The sequence below is a fragment of the Tursiops truncatus genome, chromosome 20 (genome assembly GCF_011762595.2).
Source record: "Tursiops truncatus isolate mTurTru1 chromosome 20, mTurTru1.mat.Y, whole genome shotgun sequence".
NCBI lineage: Eukaryota > Metazoa > Chordata > Mammalia > Artiodactyla > Delphinidae > Tursiops > Tursiops truncatus.
The window spans coordinates 6,373,264-6,400,358 of NC_047053.1; the positions used below are offsets into that span (position 1 = coordinate 6,373,264).

At 41.7% G+C, this 27,095-nt stretch overlaps 2 protein-coding genes across 10 annotated transcripts in view; one reads left to right on the forward strand and one right to left on the reverse strand.

Annotated features, from left to right (window-relative positions):
- Nucleotides 1-10,283, reverse strand: part of ADPRM (ADP-ribose/CDP-alcohol diphosphatase, manganese dependent) — a 381,091-nt gene extending 370,808 nt beyond the window's left edge. For all 8 annotated transcript variants that reach the window (XR_012328492.1, XR_012328489.1, XR_012328490.1 and 5 more), the window contains exons 1-3: nucleotides 10,193-10,283; nucleotides 3,454-4,071; nucleotides 2,551-2,667 (exon numbers count right to left, since the gene is read on the reverse strand). Coding sequence is in view for 1 of the 8 variants with exons in the window: in XM_004326468.4 (XP_004326516.1) it covers nucleotides 2,551-2,667; nucleotides 3,454-4,054 (718 nt within the window). In the remaining 7 variants the exon portion in view is untranslated. The remainder of the gene's footprint in view (nucleotides 1-2,550; nucleotides 2,668-3,453; nucleotides 4,072-10,192) is intronic.
- A 44-nt stretch (nucleotides 10,284-10,327) lies between these two features.
- SCO1 (synthesis of cytochrome C oxidase 1) lies at nucleotides 10,328-25,584 on the forward strand. 2 transcript variants are annotated; one of them, XR_012328496.1, is made up of 7 exons: nucleotides 10,328-10,638; nucleotides 11,706-11,796; nucleotides 14,828-15,025; nucleotides 15,769-15,861; nucleotides 19,596-19,711; nucleotides 23,742-23,911; nucleotides 24,675-24,878. XR_012328496.1 is itself a non-coding variant. In XM_019944145.3 (6 exons), the coding sequence occupies exons 1-6, from the start codon at nucleotides 10,354-10,356 to the stop codon at nucleotides 24,807-24,809; spliced, it is 918 nt and encodes a 305-aa protein (XP_019799704.2). In that variant the 5' UTR covers nucleotides 10,330-10,353; the 3' UTR covers nucleotides 24,810-25,584. The 2 variants fall into 2 exon arrangements, 1 of the variants encoding a protein (XP_019799704.2); XM_019944145.3 differs by lacking the exon at nucleotides 23,742-23,911 and having other exon boundaries at nucleotides 10,330-10,638; nucleotides 24,675-25,584.
- The last annotated feature ends 1,511 nt before the right edge of the window (nucleotides 25,585-27,095 follow it).

Sequence of the window (27,095 nt, forward strand, 5' to 3'; positions counted from 1 at the left end):
ATGAGATCAAGGTGGCCATAGCCATTTTACAGATGAGAAAACTAAGTTAAAGAAGGGAACATTCATACTAGCTTCCACCGGAGATACAGCCAAGAGAATTTCAAATTGATCTCAAGGCACCTACGAGGCCACATCAACATCAGGCCACGGTTTCACTCCAACGTACAGGTACAACAGCTCACTGGCCTTTGATTCTTCCCATTAAATCATTTTCCTTTTTTCTCTATTACTGTTTATTTTTATCCTGAAATTTTATTCTGAAAATTTTATTCTGCTTAATATCTATTAGTTTATAATAAAAGTAAAAAAAGGGGAGGTAACAGAGCACGTACACACACACACACACACACACACACACACACACACACACACACACACACACACACACACACACAAAACCACTCTTCAAGCTGTGATAAGGGCTGAGAGTCCCAGGAGGCTGTGTGACTTTGTAGACCCAGATGCCATGCTGGACTCATCGGACACAATTAGTTGCTCCCTCCTCTTTGAAATGCTTGGCTTCCAGAACACCGCTGTCCCCCTAGTTTTCTCCCAACCTCAACGGCTTCTGATCCTCACTCTGCTGCTTTCTCACTTCCCTAGTGTCCTGTCAGGAGTGCCCGAAGGCTTGGTCCTCAGGCTTCACTACTCCCTCGATACCTAATGGCTTGGTGATCTCTTAGTAATTTACAGTTTTAAATACTATCTGTATTCTTTCAACTTCCACGTTTATATATCTGACCCAAACTTCTATTCTGAATTTCCGACTCATATGTCCCTACTGCTTACTCACCATCTCTCCTGATGTCTAATAGGCATCTGCAACTTCATATTTTCAAACCTGAACTCCTGAACTCTTCACTCAAAACCCCTCCTACTGCAGTGTTCCATATCTCAGCTAATAGCAATTCTATCCTTCCAACTGCATGGCCAAAACTTGAGTAGGCCAAATACTTCCGAGAAGCCAAAATGAAAGTGAAGAAGCAAACAGAAACAAAAGAAAATGTCTATTAGCCATTTTAAACTTTGCTAAAGAAAACCCGAGGCACTCAGTTGTTCATCCAGTGTCTGAGCTTAGAGCAAAATGGAAGAAACGTACGAGATGCTAACGCAGACAGGTGCACTGACAGAAGTGCAAAGAAACGGGAAGAATACGGTACGGAGGGAGACGACGACGAAAGGGGTCTCCAGTCTCAGGAGCTCTATGACTTGACCTACGTAGTTTAATCTCTTTGGGTTCAGTTTCCTTATCTTTAAAATTAAAAGGTTTGACTATATGATCTCGAGGTCCCTTTTAGCTCCAGTATTCTCTACAATAACAGGTACATTATGGCAGTGAAAACTAAAAAGCAGAGACAAGAAGTATCCCATTTTGGAAACCACTTATTACAGAGCCAAACAGTGTCACATCATGCCTATAACCCCTGAGGGCACCTTATAATTTTCTAAGCCTTGAATGACATTTGATATTCTAGAAATACCCCCACTCCATCTCATATCTTTACATCAGTGAAAGATAAATAAGTAAAAACTGATTAGTAGAAATATAATGGTTTTCTTTTGGCCACACCGAGTGGCTTGCCGGATCTTACTTCTCCCACCAGGGATCGAACCCGGGCCTCGGCAGTGAAAGCGCCAAGTCCTAATCACTGGACGGCCAAGGAATTCCCTGAAATATAATTTTATATTACCAACTATCTGAAGAGCCTGTCATTTTCAAAAGGATTTCATGTTCATAAGTCCATTTGATACCATCCTGAGAACCTGCAGTTTGCACATTCAACATCTGTCCAGAGTCACACAGGTCATAGAAACAAGAGCCAGAATGGCATGCCGTCCCTGTGACCCTCAGTACTATCTTCTCATCCATCAGGCCACATCGATTTTAACCGAGAGAACTAATCCCAGCCCCCAAACCAAGTACACCAGGCATACTGCAAATCCAGATTCAGTTCTTCGTGTGTGTGTGTGCGTGCACGCACGCACACACGCTCACATACACACACGTCTATTTTAAGCACCTCCAGGTTCCTATAACCTCTAATGGCAGTATGTCTGTGGAAAACAATTCTAAACGAAAACAACACATTTTATTTCCTTGCAATCATATGGTGGACACAGTTACAGACCTGCCAGATGAGCCTCTCACACTCGTCCCGAGACAACCAGCTTTGCTTTCACCTCGTCAGCAGAGGTCACTGCACTCACAGGTAGGTCTCCTGAGGCTGGGATTTGGTCTGGGGCCTGGATGGAGTTTTTCACTTATATGTATTACTACACCAATTGAACCCATTTGGGGAAATACTACTTTTAAACTTAAAGGGCCAACTCACAGGCTCTAATATATGGCAAGATGTTTTATTTTACAATTCTTTCCTGACTCAAGCTTAAATGTTAATTTTACATTCAGATTGTTTCTCAATAAAAAATTTTAAACTAAGCTTTCATTTTATAAAAATATCACAATATTAAATATTGTTAGTATGTTTTAAAACCTAACTAGACCCATTCTCTAAAATGCCAGTGTAATCAAATCATTTAAATACTTACTCACAATCACCACCTTTTCTTGGTTTCTGTCAGAGAATGTAAGAACTTCATTCAGCCAGTTCAGCTGTTCTTGGCTGAATCCTCCATTAAACTGGACAAACTGGGGCTCAGCAAGTCCTGAAACAAATTTAGTAATTTAGACCCATCAAATGCCGATTTTCCCTCATTTGGGCATTCAAACTTAGCTAACAATTTAGAGCAGTGTAAATCACACTGTATCTTACTCCTAATCTCAATTCTCCTCTGCTTACTTCCCCAGCTTCCAGTTACACTGAATATACAACAGACTGTTTTCTGGGTCCACTGAGCCACTGTAAAATCACCTTGCACCCCATGGGCCCTTCTGTGCTCTTCAGTAACAGTGCCTCACACTGCTTTGCGCCTATGCACTGGTTTTTGTCTTGAGTGCTCTGCTCCACCCGCTCTTCCCAAGGCTGACTCCTTCACATCACTTAGCTGAAATGCTTTTCTCCTTAGAGAGGCTATTTCTGGCCACCTGACTAAAATGGTACCCCTAGTCGTTTTCTATAATATTGTACTTTATTTTCTTGGTGGCACTGATCACTTATTTCTGTTGCATTTATTATCTGCCCCGTCCACTTTCCTCTTGTTTCCTCTACTCCATCCCTAAAAAAGTGGGACTGTCAGTATTGCCTACGCCTCTGAATAGCTGCCCTAGAAAAAGTACCCGGCCAGAACATCAGGCACTCAGTTATGTGTTAAATAAATGAATCTTGAACCAAATGCCACCAATCCATGTGCCATGAGGCGTGTGAGAAATCCTGACCCTGAACAACAGGACAATATACTTTTACCTTAATCGTCCATCTTCCTGCTGAATAAAAGGTAGCTGAAGAATTTAAAGACAATGTATTAGATTCTCAGCTCAAAGGAATAATTCACCTTGAGGACTATTCAATTCCGCATTTGGGTTGTGCTCCCTCAGTATCTTCAGACACTGCTGGTATTTTGGAGAAGACGGATCCACGCCCAAGACACTCATGTCATAAGCATCGAGTAAAATGAACCGGAATTTAGGGAACGGTACAAAGTGATAAGCATAATAATTCTCTGAAGGCACAGTCTCAGGATGATGGGCAATCTGGTCCTCCAGAAACTTTGTGTTAAGTTTGGAGTTTGTTAAATAGTCTCTGCTGAAGTTATAGAATTCATGATTTCCCCACGTGTGATGAACTGGGACTTTCAGCCTTTGGAATGTGTTCATGATGAGTTCTAGTGACTTTTCTGATGCTTGATACTGTGCATTATATCCATCGATGATGTCTCCAAGCTGAAGTACACAACTGGGTGGGCTGCTTTCTTTATTCCAGTGTTCGATAGCACCCTGTAAGTGAAGAAGACTGTGTCTGTAGTATCTCCGTCTGCTTCCTTGGAAATTATAGCCATCTTCCAAATCAGCATACTGAATATCTGCTATAACTCCAAAGGAGAAAAGAAGTTCTGAACTCTCACTGAGGGGTCCAGGTTCGGGCTTAGCATCCATAATCTCCAAATAGTTTTCTAAATTAAGCAAGGAAAGTGAGAAAGATAAAGTTATAAACATCTAATTTTCTAACTGGACTGAAGAAAACGGTAAAATGAACATTAAACTTAATAGTCAATCCACTAGGTAGCTTGGTACAGAGAAAAGTGCATGGGCTTTAGAGTCTGATGGTCTTAGGTCCAAATTACCAAGTCCTCAAAATGCTTCAGTTTTCTCATCTGTAAAATAGATGATAACCTCTATTCTGCAGAAGAACAGCAAGTTACAAAAGGGTATTATCCTATTCGTGAACAGGCATTCTAGTTCTAGTAAAGTCAAATTCAAGTCTGGTATAATTTGTAATTTTTAATAAATATACACTAGTTTTAAACAAACACACACACACACACCCCTTCTTCCACAAACACCAAAATAATTCTATCAAAAGCTCAAGATTTTTTTTTGGTGGGGGGAGTTGTATATTACACTCATTCATTGTACTTTATACATTAGTTCCCACTAGGAGTATATTACGTTAGGCTAGATCTTTTCTCTTTGTTGATGGGTAGGTCACCTCAAATAATTTTCTCATATTTTACATATGCAATAACAGAGAGAGGAAAAAAAGATGAGAGGATTAATTTAAACAGAAAAATCCGGCACAAAAACTATGATATTGATATGACTGTTTTCACTTCTGTGAGTAGTGATGCCTGGTTCTTCAAAAGTTGGATTCAAATTTGTACCAGCTTTTTAAAACCTGAATAACACATTCCCCTTCTCTCTAAACAAAACAGGAAATATGTATTCTTTTTTTCTCATACATGATCTCTTCCTCAGTGGACCACAAGTGCTAGGGATTTAGACTTTAAAAAGCTATTACTTTATTAGATTGTTTACAATCTAAATTTATAATCATTTGTAATCTCTTAAAAGTGCCAAGAACACTAAGGATTAAAATAAAAGGCTAGGACCCTAACTTATCAACTATTCTTGTTATAAAAACTACAGTAATAAATTGTGTTGTGGTGTCTAGGTTATTAAAACCTAGTTGTTTCTAAAAATTCACTTGTTTCTAAAATTACTTTCAGACTCCTGGTCTCCAGTCATTTGCTGAATATTCCTACTGAGTTCTTTTTAACACTCTACAGACATGTGAAATCCTGTCAGAGTGCTCCTATGAGGTGGAGGTGACAACTCCACAATCAGCAACAAGGGCCAGATTTCTATTTGACACTTTTGAGAATTAAGGGTCTCTTTTTGGTCTAAACTGTTTGTCAATAATGACACACTTTCTATGTGATCTACCCAATTATGAGCTAAATTCCTTCCTTAATCTGGTTGGGTAGAATGAGCCCCAAAACAGGTAAAACAGAACCAGAAAAAATGATGGAAACCCTGAAAAATTCCTTGGTGTTCTTATACTTTTTTTATGTTGTTGTTCATTTCTTCCTGCAGTCCCATCTGAAAACCCCACTAAATACCAACTCAGTTAATATGTACGAGGGATAGTATAGATGAGATAATCTGATTTGAAAGGTGAGATACAATTAAAATAAATACAAAACTCATTTAAGCTGAAAACCCCTAGTCTTTTAAGGCTTCAAATATTTGGGATTCCAAGTATAGATTAATAAGAGAATCAAACCAGAAGATAATTTAGCAAGTGTTATCATTGGAACGTTATCACCAGAGTTTAAGAGAAAATGGTTTCTGGGAATGCTTTTATCCCCTGCTAAACAAGCTTGTTTGTTTTTACCTTTAAACTCAGCGCCTTTAGGGTAACAATATGTACTGTACATCTCCTAGAGGGTATTTTGTCCCAATTAATTTGATCTTGTCCAGTAGACACCTGTCACTGCCGACCCAGCATTCATTTCCTGTTCTGGTCACAGCATCCCAATGTCTGTTTAGGCACCTACCCACTCTCACTCTCAGTCTGTGTGGTTTAACCTCAACCTCCCGCCTGGAGAGGGGCAGACCCAGGACCCAGGCCTGGCCTCTAAAAGCCCAGTTTCCCTCTGGTCAGTGGGATCAATAAGCATCAGCCCTGGGACTTTCACTGGAACTACTAGCAAAACTACTGGAACTGCTTCTGCTAAAACTGATAACTAAGACTGGAGCTGCTAGGGAAAAGTTAACTGAGAAGAAACCCAACCTAGAAGGAAGCAATGTGACCGATGGAAGGAAGTCAAGTCCTGGAAACACTAGTTGAACACTTGGATCCACCTGTCCCTGCTAGAACTATTCTTGGTCATTTAGTTCTATCAGCCAACAAAATCTCCTCTGAGTAAAGCCAAAGTGAACTGGCTTTAAGGTTTCTGTCATGCGATACCAAAAGCCCTATCAGATGCACCTTCCACTGGAACACAGTTTAGTTTAGGGAAACTCCAGGGTATCTGAAGATTTGCCAGCTTTTTAAAGAAAGTTAAGTAATGTGAAGAGAACCAGCAAGGGCCACATACTTCAAAGCAGTAATGTGTTCTAGGGTAGAAAAGAGATTCAAAATGCTCATTACATATAGCTTTCAAAGATAAGGCTAAGGATAGAAAAAAATATGCATTTTATTAAACACAGAAATTATTTTGTAAAACAGAAACTTAAATTTATACCGTGATCTGTTAAAGAAAAATAAGAGATAAGGGAGGACAAGACCACATTCACGGAAAGACAATTGGAATCAACAGTGAGTGAGTCAGGGCAAAAAAGAACCAAGTGGGCTGGGAATTGACTCTTCTGGCTCATTTAGAGTCTTTTGTTTTATGGTTCAGGGAGATGCCAGGGAGCTCAGAAAGACTGATCCTGGTGGACAGAGAGATCAACAACTCAAAGACACCTCCAGTGGGGAGACTTAGAATTAACAAGTATTCCAGTGCCATAGAACTTTTTCAAAATACTCCCCATCGTTCACCAAATACACACAAACAAGTAGATGAGTAGAGAATAATTGTTAAAGCTAAAATGGGTACATGAGGTTTATTTTCTCTACTTTTATGCATGTTTTTAAATGTCTATAATATAAAGTTTTTAAAAGCATTCTAAAGTTTAGGGAAAAATGAAGTCTGGAAGAATTAGAAGATCTAAGAAAATAATTTGCTTTTGAAAAGACAGCAAAATAGCAAGTTTCTAGTGAACTTGGTTCTGGAAGTTTTGCCTGCACCATTTACATATGCTAAGTTATCTAAGTTTTAGTTAAGGGGTATTATGATGAACTGCTGGAAGCTGTGAAGCTGAAAACCTAGAACTGATTGCAGTTCCAGTTTCTTAGAGCAAAATAACCCTCATCACTTGTGAGATTCAACTGAGTTCTAATGCACAGTGGTCTACTTTGTAAATCATAAAGCACTCTATATGTGTTAAGAAAATTATTATTATTTTTTTTTTTTTGCGGTACGTGGGCCTCTCACTGTTGTGGCCTCTCCCGTTGCGGAGCACAGGCTCCGGACACGCAGGCTCAGCAGCCATGGCTCACAGGCCCAGCCACTCCGCGGCATGTGGGATCTTCCTGGACCGGGGCACGAACCCGCGTCTCCTGCATCGGCAGACGGACCCTCAACCACTGCCCCACCAGGGAAGCTCGTGAGCCAAGTTTTTATACATAGACCCACGTGGGCTAGGTAGCTGTGGAAAAAGAAGTGGGGGGGATAGCCTTGAAATTCACTGTGCTAGATACAGCAATAACAGGCAAGGTGAGGCAGGAAATGTTTGTGGCTAGACACGCAGGGCGGAGATCTGCACCTGAGATGAAGCAAGTGAACTACAGGGCCGGGAAGTTAGGCCTACCTGTCCTAGTCAAACAGCCTAAGGTTATGTCAAGCACAAAATTTGATCAGCCTTGTCACTGTTGATAGAACAAATATCAGATGATAATATCTACATCCTGTCTCGTTCAAGGAAAGTATCTAAATTGGGGAAAAAAAGAAAAAAAAACTCGTTTGTGATCTTGGTGATTTAAGAGGAGTAATAAAAGTGTGTCAAACAAAACACAATGCAGGAGGCTACAAGTAAGAAATGAATTTATTTGGGGTCTTAAGAACTGCAATTTGGGAGACACAGATTCAGGTAAAACTGAGAGTGTTCTGGGGAAGAGAAAGAGTCAGGGGCTCATAAATACGAAAAGCCACAGAGTTAGCTGCCTGTTGAGAACCGTGATTGACTCTGACACAAGTCAAGAAATATCTGTCTTTAAGGAATCACGAATTATTCCAGGCTAGGGGTCCGCTAGGTATCGTTGAGTTTCCAGCACATGTTCTGGATGACTCCATTAGGACAATAAATGGTCAAAGGTCAGATTCCATCCAGGCTGAGACATGCCTAAGTCACACATCCTCAAGGGCCTCCCGACTCCATTTCAGTGAGCTCTCTTAGCAATACCAACACCATTCTGATTTTCCTCTCACAAGTGACAGGTGTACACTAGACGGTGTTTTAGGTATCTTTTAACACTAACGTTTTACAGGTGCATGAAGTCAGGCTCAGAGGTGTTAGCAATTCATCCAATGTACAGCTATAAAACACCTACTTTCAGCCAGGAACTGTTTTAGAAGCTAGTATTTTATTTAGCATTATAAATTTAATATGAAGAAGTTGTATAAAAATGCTTTGGTAAACAAATAAAGGGTCCAGCTATTAAAAGAATCACTCTGGAAAGTAAAAATTAACAGACCAGCTGAAAAAAAATCTTGAGTTCAATTTTAATGTATCTGACGGCTGTCTGATCAATTAACCTACAACTGAGCAAAGAGGTGAACGATAATTTTACACACGCACTGCCTGAATAAGCAGGGTACTTTTGTGTCTTTTTGTCAATTTGAGGACTACCTTCTCCCTGGAGAAACAAACACAGAGAAATAAGGTGGGGGCGGGGGAGAAGATCTGAAGCATGGGCAAGTTCAAGACAGAAAAATCAGTTTGATTAAAAATGATTTGAAGTGCTGAACATTTACTTTGAGCCGATATTCCAGAGAAGTCCAGCTCAATTCAGGAATCAAGAAACACAGGTAATTACAGACTACTACAAACCTCCTGGTGGGCGAGCAGAGGAGAACACTGGCTGATGATGCCAGTTCATAAAAAATTACCCCGCCCCGGGGCCACCATCACCAGGCATCGGGTGCTTCTGCTCAGCGGACGCCCTGAAAAAGGCCCCGCGGGAGTGGGATCCAAAGTTAAGAACGTTAGAAGGCTTTTTTTTTTCCTCCTTTTTTTGTATTTTGCACATCTGCACGGAGGCGGGGAGGAGAGAGATTAAGACTGCAGATGCTGAGACAAAAACAAAGGCAAGACAGAATGAACGCGAGTTAAACTTTCGCAAGGAATGAAAAGTCAACCTACGAACGCTCTCCGCCTCGTTAACAGGGGGCTTGTGTAAATACAGGCTTGTAGAAATCCTAGGGCCCAGGGAGCCCAAGTCATGGGCTGGGACATGACGCAGGAGAGACACCACTCCGTACAGTGCCGGTATTTCTATTCAGGTTCCTTATACCCTGCGAATATAAATCCCAGGCAGTTCAGTCATACTTGACTAGTCCTTGTCACCCTAACCGCTCAAATATCCTAATCAGCAAATGTGTTTAAAAAGTCGCACAAGGCTTCCCTGGTGGCGCAGTGGTTGAGAGTCCGCCTGCCGATGCAGGGAACGCGGGTTCGTGCCCTGGTCGGGGAAGATGCCACATGCCGCGGAGCGGCTGGGCCCGTGAGCCATGGCCGCTGGGCCTGCGCGTCCGGAGCCTGTGCTCCGCAACGGGAGAGGCCACAACAGTTAGAGGCCCGCGTACCGCAAAAAAAAAAAAAAAAAAAAAAGTCGCACATTATTTCAAGCGCAATGGGTCCGCTTCTACGTTAGGAGTGTAAAGCGGTCAAGGACCGGCCTCCAGGCTGAGGACGGAGACTGCCCGGTCCCGGCCGTCTCCGGACGCCGTTTTCTCTTTTCCGAGGCTGGGGGCACCCGGTGGGGGAGGAGAGGCTGCGGTCGCCGAAGCCCCGGGCCCCTGAGCTCCACTCAGGCCTCCCGGCCCAGCTCCCGCCGCGCAGCCCGATCCCCGGTGCGGCCCGCTCCTCCGGGCCCTGCCAGCTCCCGAGGGCCCTGCCGCCCGCCCGCGTAGGCCTAGCCCAGCCCGGCCCACCCCGCCCCGCCTCCAGCCGCGAGGAACCACCTACCGCGCGCCGACTCCGCAGCGAAGGGCTCCCAAACTACCGGCTAGCCGACCGCGTCACCATCGAGCGCAGAGGAAAGAGCGGCTCTCCCTCACTTTCGGAGGAAGCGGAAACGGTGCCGGAAGTCGAGGGGCGGGGCAAAGGAGGCGCGGTCTCTCGAGCTCATGGCGGGCTTGTTGCGCGCGCCCGGCCGGATAATGCGGCTTCCGAGTAGCAAACTTTGGTTTCTCTTGCCTCGCGGCCTCGGGGTTTGGGGCCCCGGGGAGGGGACCGCGAAGGTCATGCTGGGGCGGCTCCGCGCGCCGCCAGAGGAGGCGTGGCGGGCCTCGGGGCTCGTTGGCAGCTGCCTGCGGTGCCGGCTCCTCAGCACGGCGAGGCAGCCCCCGCCCGGGTCGTCAGGACCGGAGCCGAAGGGCGGCGGAGACCCCACGCGCCCCTCGCAGCCCCGGGTGAGTGCACACCTGGAGCCCTGCCTTTGCTCGCCAGTCAACCCTGCGCGCCCTTCCTATCCCACTTGGTCATAACCTCAGAAACCACTCGGCCTCAAGTTGTCCTCCACTCCGCCGGTTGACCTCCCTGGGTCACAGAATCTCATCCCGCATTTTCCTCCGGTTTGCACGGACCCTCAGCGGTAAAGAGAACCTCAGAACCGACACCCTCTCCACGTGGTTAGATACCCGGGCTTGGATTTTAGTTAGCTTTTGCGCCAAGAAAATAAGTTTCAGGTGTTCTAAGCGTGGGGGCTGGGTCTCAACCTTAAGTTTCCCAAGATTGAAGCGCGTCAGAGCATTTTTATTATTTATCACTTGGCTCTCCCTTCGGAGGTCTGGTGTGTATATGCTGAAATTGAGCACATGTGGGTCGTAGTGGCGTGCTGGATATGCCTTTTTTCTTTGGTTTCTCCCGGGTTCTAGTTCTGACCCCAAAAGAACTTAAGAGCCATTAGGCTCTAGTGATAGGCAAGAGAAGTGGTCTTCGGAGCTGGGGGAAGGTTAATGAGTTATTTTATCTTGGGACTTGGAAAAAGTACAAAGAAATAATGATGCAGTTTGCAAGACGTTCCACTTTTAGCTGTCTTCTACTTTGGCTTTGTTACTTTTGGAAGCCAGAGTTAGGTTAACCTCCTAAATTTATTTGGTTTATTTCTATGTATTCTCAATATCAGCACAAGCAGGTGATTAACTGGTTTTTAAATCAGCAGTTGGGATCTGGGTCACACGTGGTAACAATCATGGTGCTTGAGCCTTGGGTCTTTTTTTCCACATGAAAAGAAATCGACTTAGGGAACCTTCCCTTGGAAAGAAGTGCCTTTGTAATTGTGTTAGGAGCCCAGATGCAACTGCATCCCCAGAAACTTTCAGTATTTTCTCATCCCAAAGTAACGTGAAACATGCTGTCCGTTTAACAAGATCGAGGCCTGTGTGTAGGTAGCTTCAAAAATACTGTAATAAGTTTAGTGTGATTAAATGTTTTCATCTTTTTAGTATTTTTATTTTTGAAATCTCTGCCCCAGTAGCCTGTTTCCTGGAAGTCCTTAGCCATCACATTTGCTGTTGGAGGAGTTTTACTGGCTGGGATGAAGTACTTCAAGAAAGAAAAGACAGAGAGTAAGTAGATATTATCTGGTCAGCGCTGAATAAAATCCCTCCTGGCTGTGGACTGTCATCTTTTTGTCATTGTTGTTTTTAAGCTTTTTATCTAGAAATAATTTTAGGTTTACAGAAGAGTTGTAAAAATGACAGTTTCCATGTATCTTTCACCTTTCTTCCCCTAATGTTAATATCTTGTGTAACTATGGCTAATTTATCAAAAGTGAGAAATTAAAGTTCATACAGTACTGTTCCCTAACCTACAAACCTTATTTGGTTTCACCTGTTTTTCCACTGTCTTATGTGTTCAGGGCACCACTGTCTAACCATGTGAAAAGACTTATTGTGGACAGATCTGGATGTAGATAGTAAGAAGTCCAGAGGGTGCAAAGATGACTAAGGTGCAGTCCAGCCACTGAGGCGCCCATGACAGTGAAACAGACACAGAAGTAAAGGATTCACTAGATGAGGTTCTGCCAGGCCAGAGGGAATTTCACGGCAAGGAACGGCTCTGGACTAACACTCAGAGTGTTTAGAAACTGTTTACAAGAATTTTATATTTTAGTGAATATTTCAGGACTTTAAAGATTTGTTTTAGAAGTTTCCAGTAAACCTTTAAAGTATCACTTACTCTGTTTTGATTCTTTAGAGAGTCTCTTTTGATGACATTACACAAAGGATAATGTTTACAGCTGGGAGTGAAAATTCATAGGCTTTAGAACTTTAGGAATATAAGATCCATATTGATATACAGGTATATTTCTTTTGTGTAGCAAGCAGTGTTTTATTGATATGATTTTCATATTTTAATAAGCAGTTAAGTTCCTTCAATTTCAAAATGAAACAGACCTGACAAACTAGGAAAGTAATGGTAGAGACGATTGTAGAAAAAGCCAAGCTTCTTATGACTTTAGTTTGGAATTTCACCTTCAGTTAATAATTTTGTTTTATAAAAACTTGTATTATGAAACAGTATTAAAAGTGTGCCTTGGGGCTTCCCTGGTGGCTTAGTGGTTGAGAATCTGCCTGCTAATGCAGGGGACACGGGTTCGAGCCCTGGTCTGGGAAGATCTAACATGTCGCGGCACAGCTAGGCCCGTGAGCCACAACTACTGAGCCTGCGCATCTGGAGCCTGTGCTCCGCAACAGGAGAGGCCACGATAGTGAGAGGCCCGCGCACCGCGATGAAGAGTGGCGCCCGCTTGCTACAACTAGAGAAAGCCCTCGCGCAGAAACGAAGACCCAGCACAGCAAAATAATTAATTAATTAATTAATAAACTCCTACCCCCAACATCTTCTTTGGAAAAAAAAAAAGAAGTGTGCCTAAGTTGTTTGAGAGTATTTGCTGACATGATGCTTCACCATCTCCCAATACTTTATTGTGTATTTTCTACAAAGAAGGACATTCTCCAACATAACCACAATGCAGCCATCAAAATCAGAAAATTAACATCAATATGTTAACACCGTTCAATCTTCAGACCTCATTCAAGCTGTGCAACTGATGCCCTCCTTTATTTTATTTTACTTATTTTTAATTTTTTTGGCTGTGCCTTGTGGCATGCGGGATCTTAGTTCCCCAACCAGGGATTGAACCCATGCCCCCCACAGTACAAGCACAGAGTCTTAACCACTGGACTGCCAGGGAAGTCCCAACTGATGCCCTCCTTTTATAGCAGAAAGATCCAGTTCAGAGCCACGCCTCATACCTAGTTTTTTCTTTGGTCTCCTTCAGTTTGTAACAGTTTTTCAGCCTTTACCGGACTCTCATGACCTTGACAGCTTGGAAGATTACAGGCCACTTATTTTGTAGACTGTCCCTTCGTTTGGGTTTGTCTGATGTTTTCTCATGGTTAGATTCAGGACGCTGTGTTCTCATTGCATTTAGTCAGGTGTCATATGATTTCAGTTTGTCCCATTACTGATTTAAGTTCAGTTTGATCACTTGTTTAAGGTGGTGTCTGTCAGGTTTCTCTACTGGAAATGTAATTAATGTGTATTTTGTGATGTACATTTACACATGTAAATATTATGTATTTATACATGTAAATATTCTGTTCCCCATCAAACTCTCAATTCATTTATTTATATCAGTGTGATTCATGATTTCCTAGCAAGCCAGTGAGTTGTAATCCATCATTCTCTTTGGTTTGACGCTCACATCGTCCCAGATTGGTCAGTGGGAGCCCCTTCGACACAGGCTTCTGTTTCCTTTTGACATGCCTCCTATGTGCTTTGGGTTCTTCCTTAATTCTGACACAAAAGGATGTTCTAGGTTCGTGTACTTTCTCTGCCCCAGTCCTGGTATCAGCCGTTTCTCTAAAAAGCCTCATTTCCTTTTAGTGGAGGATATTAGAAGTCAGGATATGAGCTCATTGCTATTGGGGTGTATCCGCCCCTGGGTCCTTTCAGTGGACAGAGCTAGGAGAGAGATGTGCTTATTTACATCTATACTTATTTCTGTATCTATATATATTGAAACTGTAAGTTTGTATTGTACCTCCCATTTCTTTCCAATACTTCAGCGTTCATTCTAGTTTTCTCTCCTTCCATCGATCTAACTCCTTTTTCATCCATAGCTCTTTAATGTATTTACTTATTTGGTCAAGCCCCTGTGTGTAACTGAGCTCCCATCGCTGCTGTCCTCTCCTCACACAGCTGCCCTCCTCAGCACATTCAGGCTCAGACACCCACTGCCAGGCCACCCACCTCGCCCACTTGGGCTCAGACATTCTGCTCTGCCCTGCCCTCACCCCCATCGTGGCCACACCTGATGGCTAAGGACCGAATTGTTCTGGAGGAGGAAGAAAATAGTTTAACCACTTTCTTTTCTTGTAGTCCTTACTATATACAATAGCATTTGATTTTATTTTATTGTTTTATGCTTATTTAAAAGATTTTTTAAGCTTCTTGAAAACTGAGGCTATTTCTTCCATATTTTGTGCCCTCAGTCACTAGTATAGAATGAACCATAGATCAGGCATTTGAGTACCTGTGGTTAGATTGACTTTTTTTTTCCCCTTCGGTGTGTGTTCGTGTGTGTTTAAGAGCTGGAGAAGGAACGGCAGCGAAGCATCGGAAAGCCTTTACTTGGGGGCCCATTTTCCCTCACAACTCATACTGGCGAGCCCAAAACTGATAAGGACTACCTCGGTCAATGGGTATTGATTTATTTTGGTTTCACTCATTGCCCTGATATCTGTCCAGAAGAACTAGAAAAAATGATTCAAGTTGTGGATGAAATAGGTAAGAAAGCCATCTCTTGCTATAAAAAAGTATGTGTTTACTTGATGTCCCTAATGTTACTATGCTTTTCACATTCTTATATTACTGTTAGGTGGAGGGTTGTAATTATTCAGTTTGTGAGAACATAAAATCTCAGTGTTAGGCTTGTTAGCGGCTGTGATTCCCATGACCTTATTCTTTACCAAAGGAAGCTTGTTTTGATGCTAAATGTTAGGTTGCTTAAAAATGTTGGTGTGGTCTGGGTCTCCCTTAACTCTGCTTTGTGTCCCTTTCTTTTTGTAGCCTTTCATCACTGACACTGCCATTGCTTTTTCCCTGGTGACTGATGGTTAGACTAGGAAATCTGTGGTATGGTCTGTGATGTATATCCTTCTTAAAATGAATTGTTCCAGGATATTCAGTCCTTATCAATAGTTTCTTTGCCCTTGAGAAATGGTGGGTGGGGCGGGGGAATCCTACAAACATTGCATTGGATTAGGAGACAGGATATCCACGTGATGTGATTCTGAGTAACAGCATGTGTGCAGGGGTGCAGATATTTGATAGGCTGTCTATCTGATTGCACCACAGATATATATATATCTGCCTTTCCTGGAGGCTGTCCCATCCCCTTCCCCATCCGTGTTAGATGTCCCTCTGTGTTGCCTTAACACCTTGCTGTAGCACTCCCTACACGCTGCTGTAATTGCTGTTTTTCTTTTCCCTTAAAATGTGAATACTGATTAATGAGAACTTTCTTTCAGATAGTATTCCAACTCTGCCAGATTTAACTCCACTTTTCATCACTATTGACCCGGAGAGGGACACAAAAGAAGCCATCGCAAATTATGTAAAAGGTGTGTTTATTCACAATGGTTTACATGTGTTTAGCTCTTACAGTTTTTGAAAGATCAGCTTATTTGGACCTTGGAATGCTTTGTAAGATACAGGGGATATATGGTACTGTCACCAGTTTTATAGGTGGATGAAAAGAGTCTCAGAATTGTGACTGAGGCCGGTAAGTAAATAAATAAGGAAGAGGCCTCTCAGTTCCTGGTGCAGAGCTCTTTATTTTGTCACAGAGGAAAGATTGAACTTCATATATCAACAAAGTAAAGAGACCCTTGAATTGAGGGGACACATTGCTTCTGATTACCTTACTCTTCCCTTTGTAAAATTAGGACAGACGGACATTCTGGGAATATGTTCATTGGGAGATTAAAGAAAAATTATGAAATATAAGCACATTTTGAATTCATAGTGTATATTTTATAAATCTAAAATATTAATGATAAACACATAACCATTTTAAGGAAGAATTTCAATTCAGACATCTCAACATGCACTTAAAAACTATTAGAAGGTACTTTTTTTTAAGGAATTTTGCCTTTTTTCTTTTTTTTTCAAATTTTATTTATTTGCTTATTTATTTATTTATTTATTTATTTATTTATGGCTGTGTTGGCTCCCGTTTCTGTGCGAGGGCTTTCTCTAGTTGCGGCAAGCGGGGGCCACTCTTCATCGCGGTGCGCGGGCCTCACTATCGTGGCCTCTCTTGTTGCGGAGCACAGGCTCCAGACGCGCAGTCTCAGTAATTGTGGCTCACGGGCCTAGTTGCTCCGCGGCATGTGGGATCCTCCCAGACCAGGGCTCGAACCCATGTCCCCTGCATTAGCAGGCAGATTCTCAACCACTGTGCCACCAGGAAAGCCCTAGAAGGTACTTTTAAAGACTATAAATTATGCTAGAATTAAGGGTGAATGTTTAGGTTCTTGTGAGCTTGGGTAATTTCTCTGAATTCAAGTTTCTTAAGCTGAAAAAAGTGATGAGAATAAAAATCTGATCAGACAGGTTTTGTTGTTGTACTAGTGTGTGGAACATGCGTGCTTAAAAATCAGGAATTTCCATTTTAATTATGGTGGAATTGATTTAAGCTACTGGTCAGAAGGACTAATGAATAGTTTTCTATTTATTTTTATTGTATGATATCTTCTAATGCATATCCACTAAAACTTTGAGTTATTTTAAAATGTGTCTTATGTAAGACCTGTATATTTTATTATTTAACTCATGTATTGAGAGATAGTTGCCATATAAAAAGAGTACATACTTAAGGTGCACAGTGTGTTACATTTTGACACATGTGTGCACCTGGGAAACCATCACCACAGTCAGAGTGAACATATCCATCACCCCCAGCAGCTTCCATGTCCCTTGCTAATTCCTCCTTCATGTCCCTCCTCTGCACCCACCTCGTGTCTCCAGGCAACCACTGATCTGCTTTCCATCAATATAGATTAGTTTGCATTTTTAGAAGTTTATGTAAATGGAATTATACAGTATATGCTCTTTCTTTTTAATGACTTCCTTCAGTGTTATTCTGTTGAGATTCATCCATGTTGTAGCGTGTGTCAACAGTTCATTTTTATTGCTGAGTAGTATCCCATTGATGGACATTCCAGTCTTTGGCTATTACAGATAAAGCTGCTGAGCACTCATGTACATGTACGTCTTTGTGTGGACACACGCTTTCATTTCTCTTGAGTAAATACCTGCAAGTGGAGTGGCTGGGTCATATGATAGGTGAATGTTTAACTTTTTAAGAAACTGCCACTTTTTTCGGAAGTGGCGGTACGTTTTTACACTCGCGCTGGCAGTGTGAGAGCTCCAGCTCCTCCACATCCTTGCACACTTAGTAGGGCCAGTCTTTTTAATTTTAGCCACTTCAGTAGGTGCTTAGTGGTATCTCATTGTGGTTTTATTAATGCGTTTCCCTTAATAACTTTTAACATTAAGCATCTTTTCATGCCATTATTTGCCATCTGTAGGTCTTCTTTGGTAAAGCGTCTCCACATCTTTTACTCATTTTTATGGGGCTGTTTATTTTTACTTATTTATTTATCATTTATAGTCCTGATACAAGTCTTTTATCAGGTGTATGATTTGCAAATATTTCCTCTCGGTCTATGGCTTGTCATGTCAGCCATGGCTTTTGAAGAGCAGTTTCCATTTTGATGAAGTTCAGTTTATTAGCTTGTTCTTTTATAGATAATTTTTTTGGTTTCATATATGAGAGATCTTTGCCTAACCCAAGGTTACAAAGGTTTGTTTTCTCGTTGAAGTTGTAGAGTTTTTATTATATACAAGCAGAATTTATGTCCACAGTTTACAGGTATGTCAGAAACTTGAGCAATAACATCGTTATTTTCTAAAGCAGGTATAACTCATTGGGTGATAAATGATCTCCAATTTAAATGTGTGTCATATTGGCAATTGTTTATTATCACATATTAACCAAACCTTAGATAATCCCCAAATGAGTAGACATTTGAGTTGCCGTACTTAATGGAAATACCAAAACCTTACAGTAATATTCTTCATCAGCAGGTACATACAGTGATTGATGATATGATCATTTCTAGTTGCATTTGGGGGGGATTTTTAAATATTTAAGTTGGTATTTAGAAAATTAACTGCAATTTCAACAATTTTTTGAAAAGGTTTGGATGTGCAACTAATTCAGGCTTCACTCACCTTCTCTTCATTTAGTCAGAGCGTAGGGAAAAAGAACAAGCCACCTTGCTTTTTCAGCACCTGAGCAGTTTTCCAATTTAGAATGAGTTAGTCCAAAGAATAAAAATAGGCTACCTCTACCTTTGGAAGAAGGTACTGCTGTTAAATGTTGGACTCGGCTCAGTAGTCTGATGAATCCAGGTCTTTTAAGTGACTTCCCCAGCTTACTTACATGAATTCCAAAAACTTAATAGCAAGTGCATGCTGTGAGGTTTTATGTTAGAAAATGAGATACAGGTATTTTGATCTGGTATGAACTAATTGTCGGGCAAACTTTTTTCTCATATGATACAATGGAAAACTGTCGTGCTTAATTCATAATAGTATCTTTAAACTTCAGCATATCTCAGAAGTACACCTAAATATTTAAGAACCACTAAATTAACAAAAATTGTGATTTAAATAATTAGAATATATTCCCTCCAGCTCTTTACTAGTCATGAAAGGATTTGACTTATATATTACCAAAAACCAACTTTTGGTTTCATTGCTCTTCTCTATTAATAGCCTGTTTTAAGTTTCATTGATTTCTGCTCTAATTCTCTTCTTCTGCATACTCTGGATTTAATTTGCTCTTTTTCTAGATCCTAAGGTGGAAACTTATATTATTGATTTTAGATCTTCTTTTCTACTATATGGATTCAATAAGTTGTGTTTCCATTTTTATTTTATTCAAGATATTTTTTAAATTTCTCTTGAGATTTCTTCTTTGGCTCATGTGTTATTTAGAAGTGTGTTTAATTTCCATGCGTTTGGGGATTTTCCAGATATCTTTCTGCCATTGATTTCTAGTTTAATTCCAGTGTGATCTATCTTGGTGAATGTAACATATATTACAGAGGAGAATTTTCATTTGTTCTATGCGAATTTGTTTTTCCTTGAAACGTGAAGAAATGTTTAGGGACTCACAGGAGGAAAGTGGCAGTAGGGCTGCTGTATAACGGATACTGTTTTTTGAAGTGTAGGGATGGTTGTTTCACTTGCTTCTTTTTCACTGTCTTTCTCATTTTTTATTTAGAATTTTCTCCCAAACTGATTGGCTTAACTGGCACAAAAGAAGAGATCGATCAAGTGGCCAGAGCATTCAGAGTGTATTACAGCCCTGGCCCCAAGGATGAAGACGAGGACTACATAGTAAGCAAATGCACAGCTTTCAACACCTGGACAGGCTCCCAGGTCCCAGACATTCACATAGCTTTCCGTGATGACTGGCTTTAAAAATGAAATTAAAACGAAAGATAATCTGAGATCATAGCAAATTCCTTAATAATTAGGGATGTTTGAAAGGATAGAAGAAGTATATCTATTTTTTGAAGGATGATTGTTTAATTTATATTCATTGTTCTTAGAGTTTAATTGCCTGCTTTTCTAGTGGCACATAAAATTACAGAGCAATATAAAATCAGGGATATCTTAGATTCAATATAATATAATATAATCGTTTGGGGCAAAGCTCATTTTAGTTGATAAACATCGTATTGGTTCTCTCTGCCCTCAATGAAGAGGTATAAGAAATATACTCCTTTTGAGAAGTAGTGTTAGGCCGTAGGGAACTGCGTTTTTGGGTTGAGTGAGTAAGAATTCTGAAAAGCAAGAGAAAAGAAAGCCATAGGCAACTAGACTTCCCATAAGATTTCTTTTCATACCAACTATGCGTTTGCATAATTTTCTGTTTAGTTGCATTTGCAGCTATTATGCTCTACATAATTAGGATTAATTAATTAATTTTTTTAATTAATTAAAAACTTAATGAAGTTTTTTTAATGATGAAGAACAAATTCTATCAGGTTGTTCTTCTATAGCTCTTACATTAAAGAGCCGTCTTCACGTTCATCAGCACTGCCCAGGAGTCCTGGGTCACCTTGTTCCTGTTCTAGTCAGTGGTTTCACAGTGAAGCATAAGCGCCACCCCTACGCACCCAGTTTCCTTCTCAGTGTGGACGTTTTTCCCTATCACATGAAGAGTTGACATTGTATTTTAGTATCATTTCAGGTTTTTTCCTCAGTTGTCATGCTCTAGTTTCTCTATAGTATTGGTTAGACAAAGTGATTAATCATAAGAGCCTTTCCAGCCGCAGAGCTGGTTTTGTAGGAAGAAAGATGGTCAGGATCCTGAGTTGTTGCTCTTCCCGCAACGCCATGGCCAGCTCCCAAGAGTGACATGCAGAGGGGACATCCCACTGTGGTGCTTTGTCTCTATGGCCCACTGTGATTTCCTCACCACTTTTGAACCTGGAGCACATGTGCCCCTGTAGCTTTTTTTTTTTTTTTAATGTTTTATTTATTTATTTATTTGGTTGTGCTGGGTCTTAGTTGCGGCAGGCGGGCTTCTTAGTTGTGGCATGCGAACTTTTAGTTGCGGCACGCATGTGGGATCTAGTTCCCTGACCAGGGATCGAACCCAGGCCCCATGCACTGGGAGCACAGAGTCCCAACCACTGCGCCCCCAGGGAAGTCCCAGCACTGTAGCCTTTGGCCTAAATTAAAAGCACGTTTCTGGTCCCTTTGCCTTAAGCCCACACATTTCCTAGTTGTGGTGCCTCATAGACTTAGGGAAACTTGGGTTCATGGGAGAAAAAGACAAGAAAAATTAGCATTTTCTTCTTACACCCTAAGTTTAAGGAAAGTAGAGGGACCCTACTGTGGTTTCCTCTTGTCACACCAGCAGCATGAGAAGAATGAGAGGAGAGCAGAAAGGAAGCTGTGGAGAAACAAGAGCTTTTCAGAATTCGTTACTCTTCCTATGAAAGAGTTGTATTGACTGGTTTTGAGGTTTAACTTATGATGATAGTGGGAGCAGTTGAGCTAGTCAGTCTGACTTCCAGTGCTGAATAGTTTTATTAAATTGTTTACATATGTACAGTTGTAAACTAGGTAACACCCTTTAGTCTTGTTGCTTATAGCTCATAATTCTAGAGTTAAAATTAATTTTACAAATTAGAGGAAACAACTTATAAACAAGTAAAACATGGGCTTCCCTGGTGGCGCAGTGGTTGAGAGCCCGCCTGCCGATGCAGGGGACACGGGTTCGTGCCCCGGTCCGGGAAGATCCCACATACCGCGGAGCGGCTGGTCCCGTGAGCCATGGCCGCTGAGCCTACGCGTCCGGAGCCTGTGCTCCGCAATGGGAGAGGCCGCAACAGTAAGAGGCCCGCGTACCGCCAAAAAAAAAAGAAAAAAAAAAAAAAAACAAGTAAAACATTCAGTTAACGTAGTAAGAGATACTTGGCTGAAACTGAAGCGCTGCTCACCACAGGAATGTGATTTGAGACACCCACCTCTATAGTCAGCCGCCCCTCGTGGTTTTTTATTTAAATTACTTTGAAACCTTTCATTGTGTAGCCTACGTGTGTATACGGCGAGGTGCCAGTGAACTCATAAACATAAATCACATAAGGTTTGGGCACTGAGATTTGCACTCTAAGGTAGCCATGCAGATAATCCAGAATATGGATATTAAGTTTTTTAGTCTTAAAAATCAAGATGTAAATATGTACGTCTTACAGAGATTCTTGGATCCTCTAGAACCCATCCCAGACCCCATTTTGACAAGTAAATACTGGTCTACTGCCATAAGAATGTGACGTTTGATAAGAATCAGTGAGTTCACTGCTGTACATTTGCCAAATCAACCAGTAGGGGGAGACACTCTCCAGTTTCTTGGGTTTTTCATTAGTATGACTTCTGTCCTTTGAGGTTACAGATTTTAATCCGCAACATGGTATGGGAAACTTCTCTTAAGATTTAAGGACATGAAGGGAATGAGGGAGTACCTTAAAGGTTGAGATATGAAGGAATGAAGTTTTCTTAATCTCGATAGCAACAGAGGTGAGCTTCTGGCTTTGAATACGAGTGGCATCCTCTGACCTATAGTATATGTAACGCAGGTTACAAGCGTTTAGAATTCCACTGAAAGCTAAATGTGCACATCATTGCGTTATATGTATAGTATTACATTATTTTCTAAAAATTAGGAAATACTCTTGCAAAAGAATACAAATAGCTTTCACACCTAAGAAAAGATGTTCTGTTTTATTCACAATAAAAGAAATGTGAACTGTATAATGTGATGCCATTTTTCACCTGTTAGATCAGAAAGGCCAAAGATACTGTCAAAATCTAATTTAGGAAAAGAAAATGCTGCAGTGTTGGAGTGAAATTGGACGAGCTGGCACTTCCATGCATTGTTGATGGGAATTAAACTGATACGCCCTCATAAGAAGGCTGTTTGTCAGTATCATCAGCGTTTAAAGTGGAATACTTTTTAGGTTAGAGACCTCATTTTTTGGAATTTGTCTTACAGAGATAACCTATAGCATTGTTTGTAAAAAAGACTGGAAACCAAGCAACCATTCTTTAAAAGGCTACTATATATGTACTGATACAGAACAACGTCCAGTATATTGCTAAGTGAGAAAACAAGTATAGTGTGTTGTTAATTCTGTCTAAAAAGAAATAGGTGGTTGTCGACACACTAATAGACACAGAGGGTTTCTCTCGAAGAGTAACAGCAGGAACTGGTGGTAGTGGTGCCCTCTGAGGAGAACTGAGGGACTCTGGGAGTCTGGAGGGAGTGGAAGACTTCATTGTATACATTTACTGTGTATTCTTCCATTCTTATTTACATATGATTTGCTCTGCCCACAATCCAAGTGAACACTGAGACGTGACCACTGACAAGTTTGACAGTTTGAGTAGAACAATTTTTTTATTATGTATTAGAAAGTAATTTATGTGAAGAACACTCATAAAATAAGCCCAACACATGCTGAAATTCTGGTTTTTTAAGGGGGAGAGAGAATAGACAGAATAGGAAAGAGGAAGAAATGGGGAGAAAGCGAGGTGTAAGCTGTGGAGTAGGGCTTTAAGAGACACCTGGAGACCTAGTTCTGACTGTCAGACAATTGGAGAAACGCGGGTTCCCTGTCCTCCCGCAGTGAATTACTCCCAGCCCCCTCAAGATCACCAGCTGTCTGAGCCCTCTGGGTCTACATTCTTTCCTTATGTGAATAAGCAAGTGGCTCTTTCCATGTACTCTCTATGAATGTGTGTGTATAAAAGCACGGTAATCTAACAGACACATCGTGTGTCTGGGTATATTTGGGGTGTCTCCAGCTTGGTATGTATGATCGCATTCCTGTCTTTCTTTTTGTTTGCCAAACAGCAATCAAGCCTGGAATAAATTCCAAGGATTCTAAGTGCCATGTCTTCAACTCATTTAAAATTGGATTTGTGGAAGCATATAAGTAAAAAAAATTGATGGCTAGTCTAAACTTTAGGTGGAGCTAGGAACACTTTAAGAACTTTGCCATGAAAGTGCATAATGGATTTAAGGTAACTCCTTGGGGGTGTAGCACTTACGGCTCCTGAGGAACTTCTGGGTGATGTGCTTCAGGTAGGATTGTTCAGCGTAGTAGGATTGTTCTTAGGGGAGGACAACACTCGTTGTCATGTTTCCATTTGAATCACTAATATGAGGACTAAATACTGTATTAGAATTTATGTATTATATATTTAGTGGTTACTTTTCTGTTTTTGTTTGTAATATAACATGGTAAGCAGAATTTAGCCTGTTGAATGATCACCAGTTCTTCCTAAAACATAAAAGAATATACCCTAGAACTTAATAAAGAAAGTATTTTTCACCAACACTTTTAATCCCGTGCGGTATCTCTTTATAATATGCTTAAGGGATCAGATGAAATATTTTAGTCATAAATGTAGGCTCTTCCCAAGCAGGCTTTGCTGTTCCCCAAGCATTGGCTGTTTAATGAAGGCTGGCAGTGGCCATTTCTTAGAAGTGCATTCTTTTCTCAGAAATTGTGTGGATGAGTGTGTTAAGGATTGAACCAAAAGAATTCCAAGTTCTAGCTGATGTGTCAGGCAATAGTCGGCAAATTTCTGGAAAGATTTTAGATAATTCGTTGCTGTGTATTTAGTATAATAGACTCAGGCCTGTTCCATAAATAATAGATGCTACAAAGGTTGCTTAACTAGTAATGTGAAGTCTCTTATCCTGTAGCATTTATTCAGTAAAATAAGCAGCTTATTTTGGTGAACTTTTTGTCATCCTCTCCTTCCCCCCTTTTCTCTGCAGGTGGATCATACAATCATAATGTACTTGATTGGACCAGATGGTGAGTTTCTAGATTATTTTGGCCAGAACAAGAAGAATGCAGAAATAGCTGGTTTGATTGCTGCGCACATGAGGGAACACAGGAAAAAGAGCTAGCCAAAGCAGCGCGGCCGTGCGCTCTTCTGCTAAAGAGGAAGGAAGCTTTGTCTCCCGTAGGGGCTGATACTTATATGTGTATACATGCAACCTACAGAATGGCCTTCGTACCAGGAGAACACCTAAATTTGGGGCAGGGCATGCTACTCTTGGGTTCAGCAAGGATGGATTCTTAACCAGAAGTCTCCCAAATGGTCGCCTTGAGACCAGAGGACCAAGTTGCCGTGAAGCCAGCGGAATGGACCTCAGGGAAGGACACAGCTGGAGAAGACGCAGCCGTGGGGTCTCCACGTGAGCAGAGCCCTCTGATCAGCATGGCTGTCCCTCCAGTGTCTTGGACTCTTGCTCTGGCAGGTTGTAGTGAATTTCCAGGAAGAGCGTAACTTCCATAGTGACCTTGCTTTCCTCTTTGAGTTCTTGGTGGCTGATAACAATCAAATTAGGCTCTCTGACATTCACAGTTAACCTTTATGCTTGAAAGCATTAGTGTAGTCTTGCTTGTTAATGAAGACCACTGTCAGGTTTGCATTGTGTTCCCCTGTCAGCAGGTGCTGATTTTATTAATGTAGAGAAAAGCTGTTGTTTCGGGCAAACCATTAGATCAGATTCCCTAGGGACCTTTCATGTGATTTTTAGCTGAACGATGTGCCAGGCTTTCAGGGACCTGCCAAATGGGTGTAAGAGGATACAGACCATGAGTGTGTACAGAGTACCCTCCTGCCTGTACCGGATTGCACTTTTCTGAAATAAAGGTGTGCTTTTGCAGCTTGTACAACCGTGGCCTTTCTTGTGGGTGCAGAGATGGCAGCTTATAGCTCTCTGGGCTGAGACCCCCAGACTCGAGGGGGCAGGTAGGTGGGTGCTTGTTAGAGTGCAGGTTCCCAGGCCCAGGGCTGGGTTCACTGAGCTGAGGAAGGATGCAAAGACCTGCGTTCACACCTGCCACCCCAGGTGCCTCTGATGCGGTGGCTGGGGGACTGGGGCCTTGAGAGACTGTTTTGAGGGTGGAGGGGGGCAGGTTTGCATCTGGGCGAGTTAGGTGCGTCATCTTCTGGTGTATCCATCCACAAAGTGCTAGGCAGACAGCCATTCAGGAAGATGCTGGCTTTTGTTTCTGAAACAAAAACTACTCAAAACTTCCCTGCTGTCTGGACTTGACCATTTATCACCATTCTCCACCTGAAACTGCTGCAAAGCCTCTGAAAGTCTCAACAGACCGTAACAGGTGTGGCGCCTCATCAGACATGGGCTTTCCTTGCACATCAGTTCTGTGCTCTGTGCACGTGACATGGCGCTGTCTTTTGGTTTTTAAATTCTCAATGTTAAAACCTACTATAGATATTTATGTCAAGGCATATGAAAAAGAAAAGTCATAAACTCTATAGTGGTTATGGGCCGAACTTTCCCCCAGATTCATGTGTTTGTTGAAGTCCTAACCCAATGGAGGCAGTCTCTAAAAGGGTGATGAAGTTAAAATGAGGCCTTTAGGGAAGGCCCTCATCCAACATGCCTGGTGTTCTTATGAGAAGATATTGGGACACAGGCACAGAGGAGACCATGTGAAGACACAGAGAGGCCTCCAGAAACAAGCCCTGCCGACCCATTGATCTGGGACTTCTAGCCACCAGAACTGCTGAGACAATAAACATCTGTGGTTCAAGCCCCGGTGCTGTGGTACTTTGTGAAAGCGCCCTAGTGAACTCATACAGTGCCATTCTCCTTTTAGGTTCCCTTACTAAAAAAATACCAAGATTTAGTTTATATAAACTTCAACTCAGTAGTTGGTTTGGAATGACTTTCCCAGGAACCTTGTCAAGAACGTGAGGAACTTAATAAAAGACTACTCTCATGTAACAAAGATCTTAAGTATCTAAAATGCCAGACGTTTGAAAAGATGGTCTGTTTTAAGCCACAGAACATTTGTGTGGATCACTTGGCAGCAGCTTGTGCCGGAGAAAATTCAGTCTTCATTCTCAGCTGTTGCAGGTTAGAGCTTGTGTCATGATCCAGAAAAGGAACAGAAGCTTTTGAAGAAACTTTTATTTGCTCTTCATTCCAGTGTCAAGTTTAGAGGCTTAGAAGCAGGGAAAGGCACCTCAGAGATGACAATCCAAATCTCTCTACTCATGAGCGGACAATCCCAGAGATTAAGGTGCTGGCTTCACTCCTGAATCTAGATTAGAACTTGGGTCCCAATTTCTAGTCAGGTCCCTGCCTGTCCCAGTGCTGTGGGGCACTCATGGGGACCTGAGTGAACCCAGACAAAACGGGGGCTCTGTGCACCCA

What these genes read in the sequence shown, in the direction of transcription:
- SCO1 (XM_019944145.3), top strand. Translation starts at nt 10,354, where the DNA reads ATGGCGGGCTTGTTGCGCGCGCCCGGCCGGATAATGCGGCTTCCGAGT. An exon ending in CGCGCCCCTCGCAGCCCCGG is followed by an intron (nt 10,639 to 11,705) that starts GTGAGTGCACAC and finishes CTGCCCCAGTAG; the next exon opens with CCTGTTTCCTGGAAGTCCTT. An exon ending in CATCGCAAATTATGTAAAAG is followed by an intron (nt 15,862 to 19,595) that starts GTGTGTTTATTC and finishes TTTTTTATTTAG; the next exon opens with AATTTTCTCCCAAACTGATT.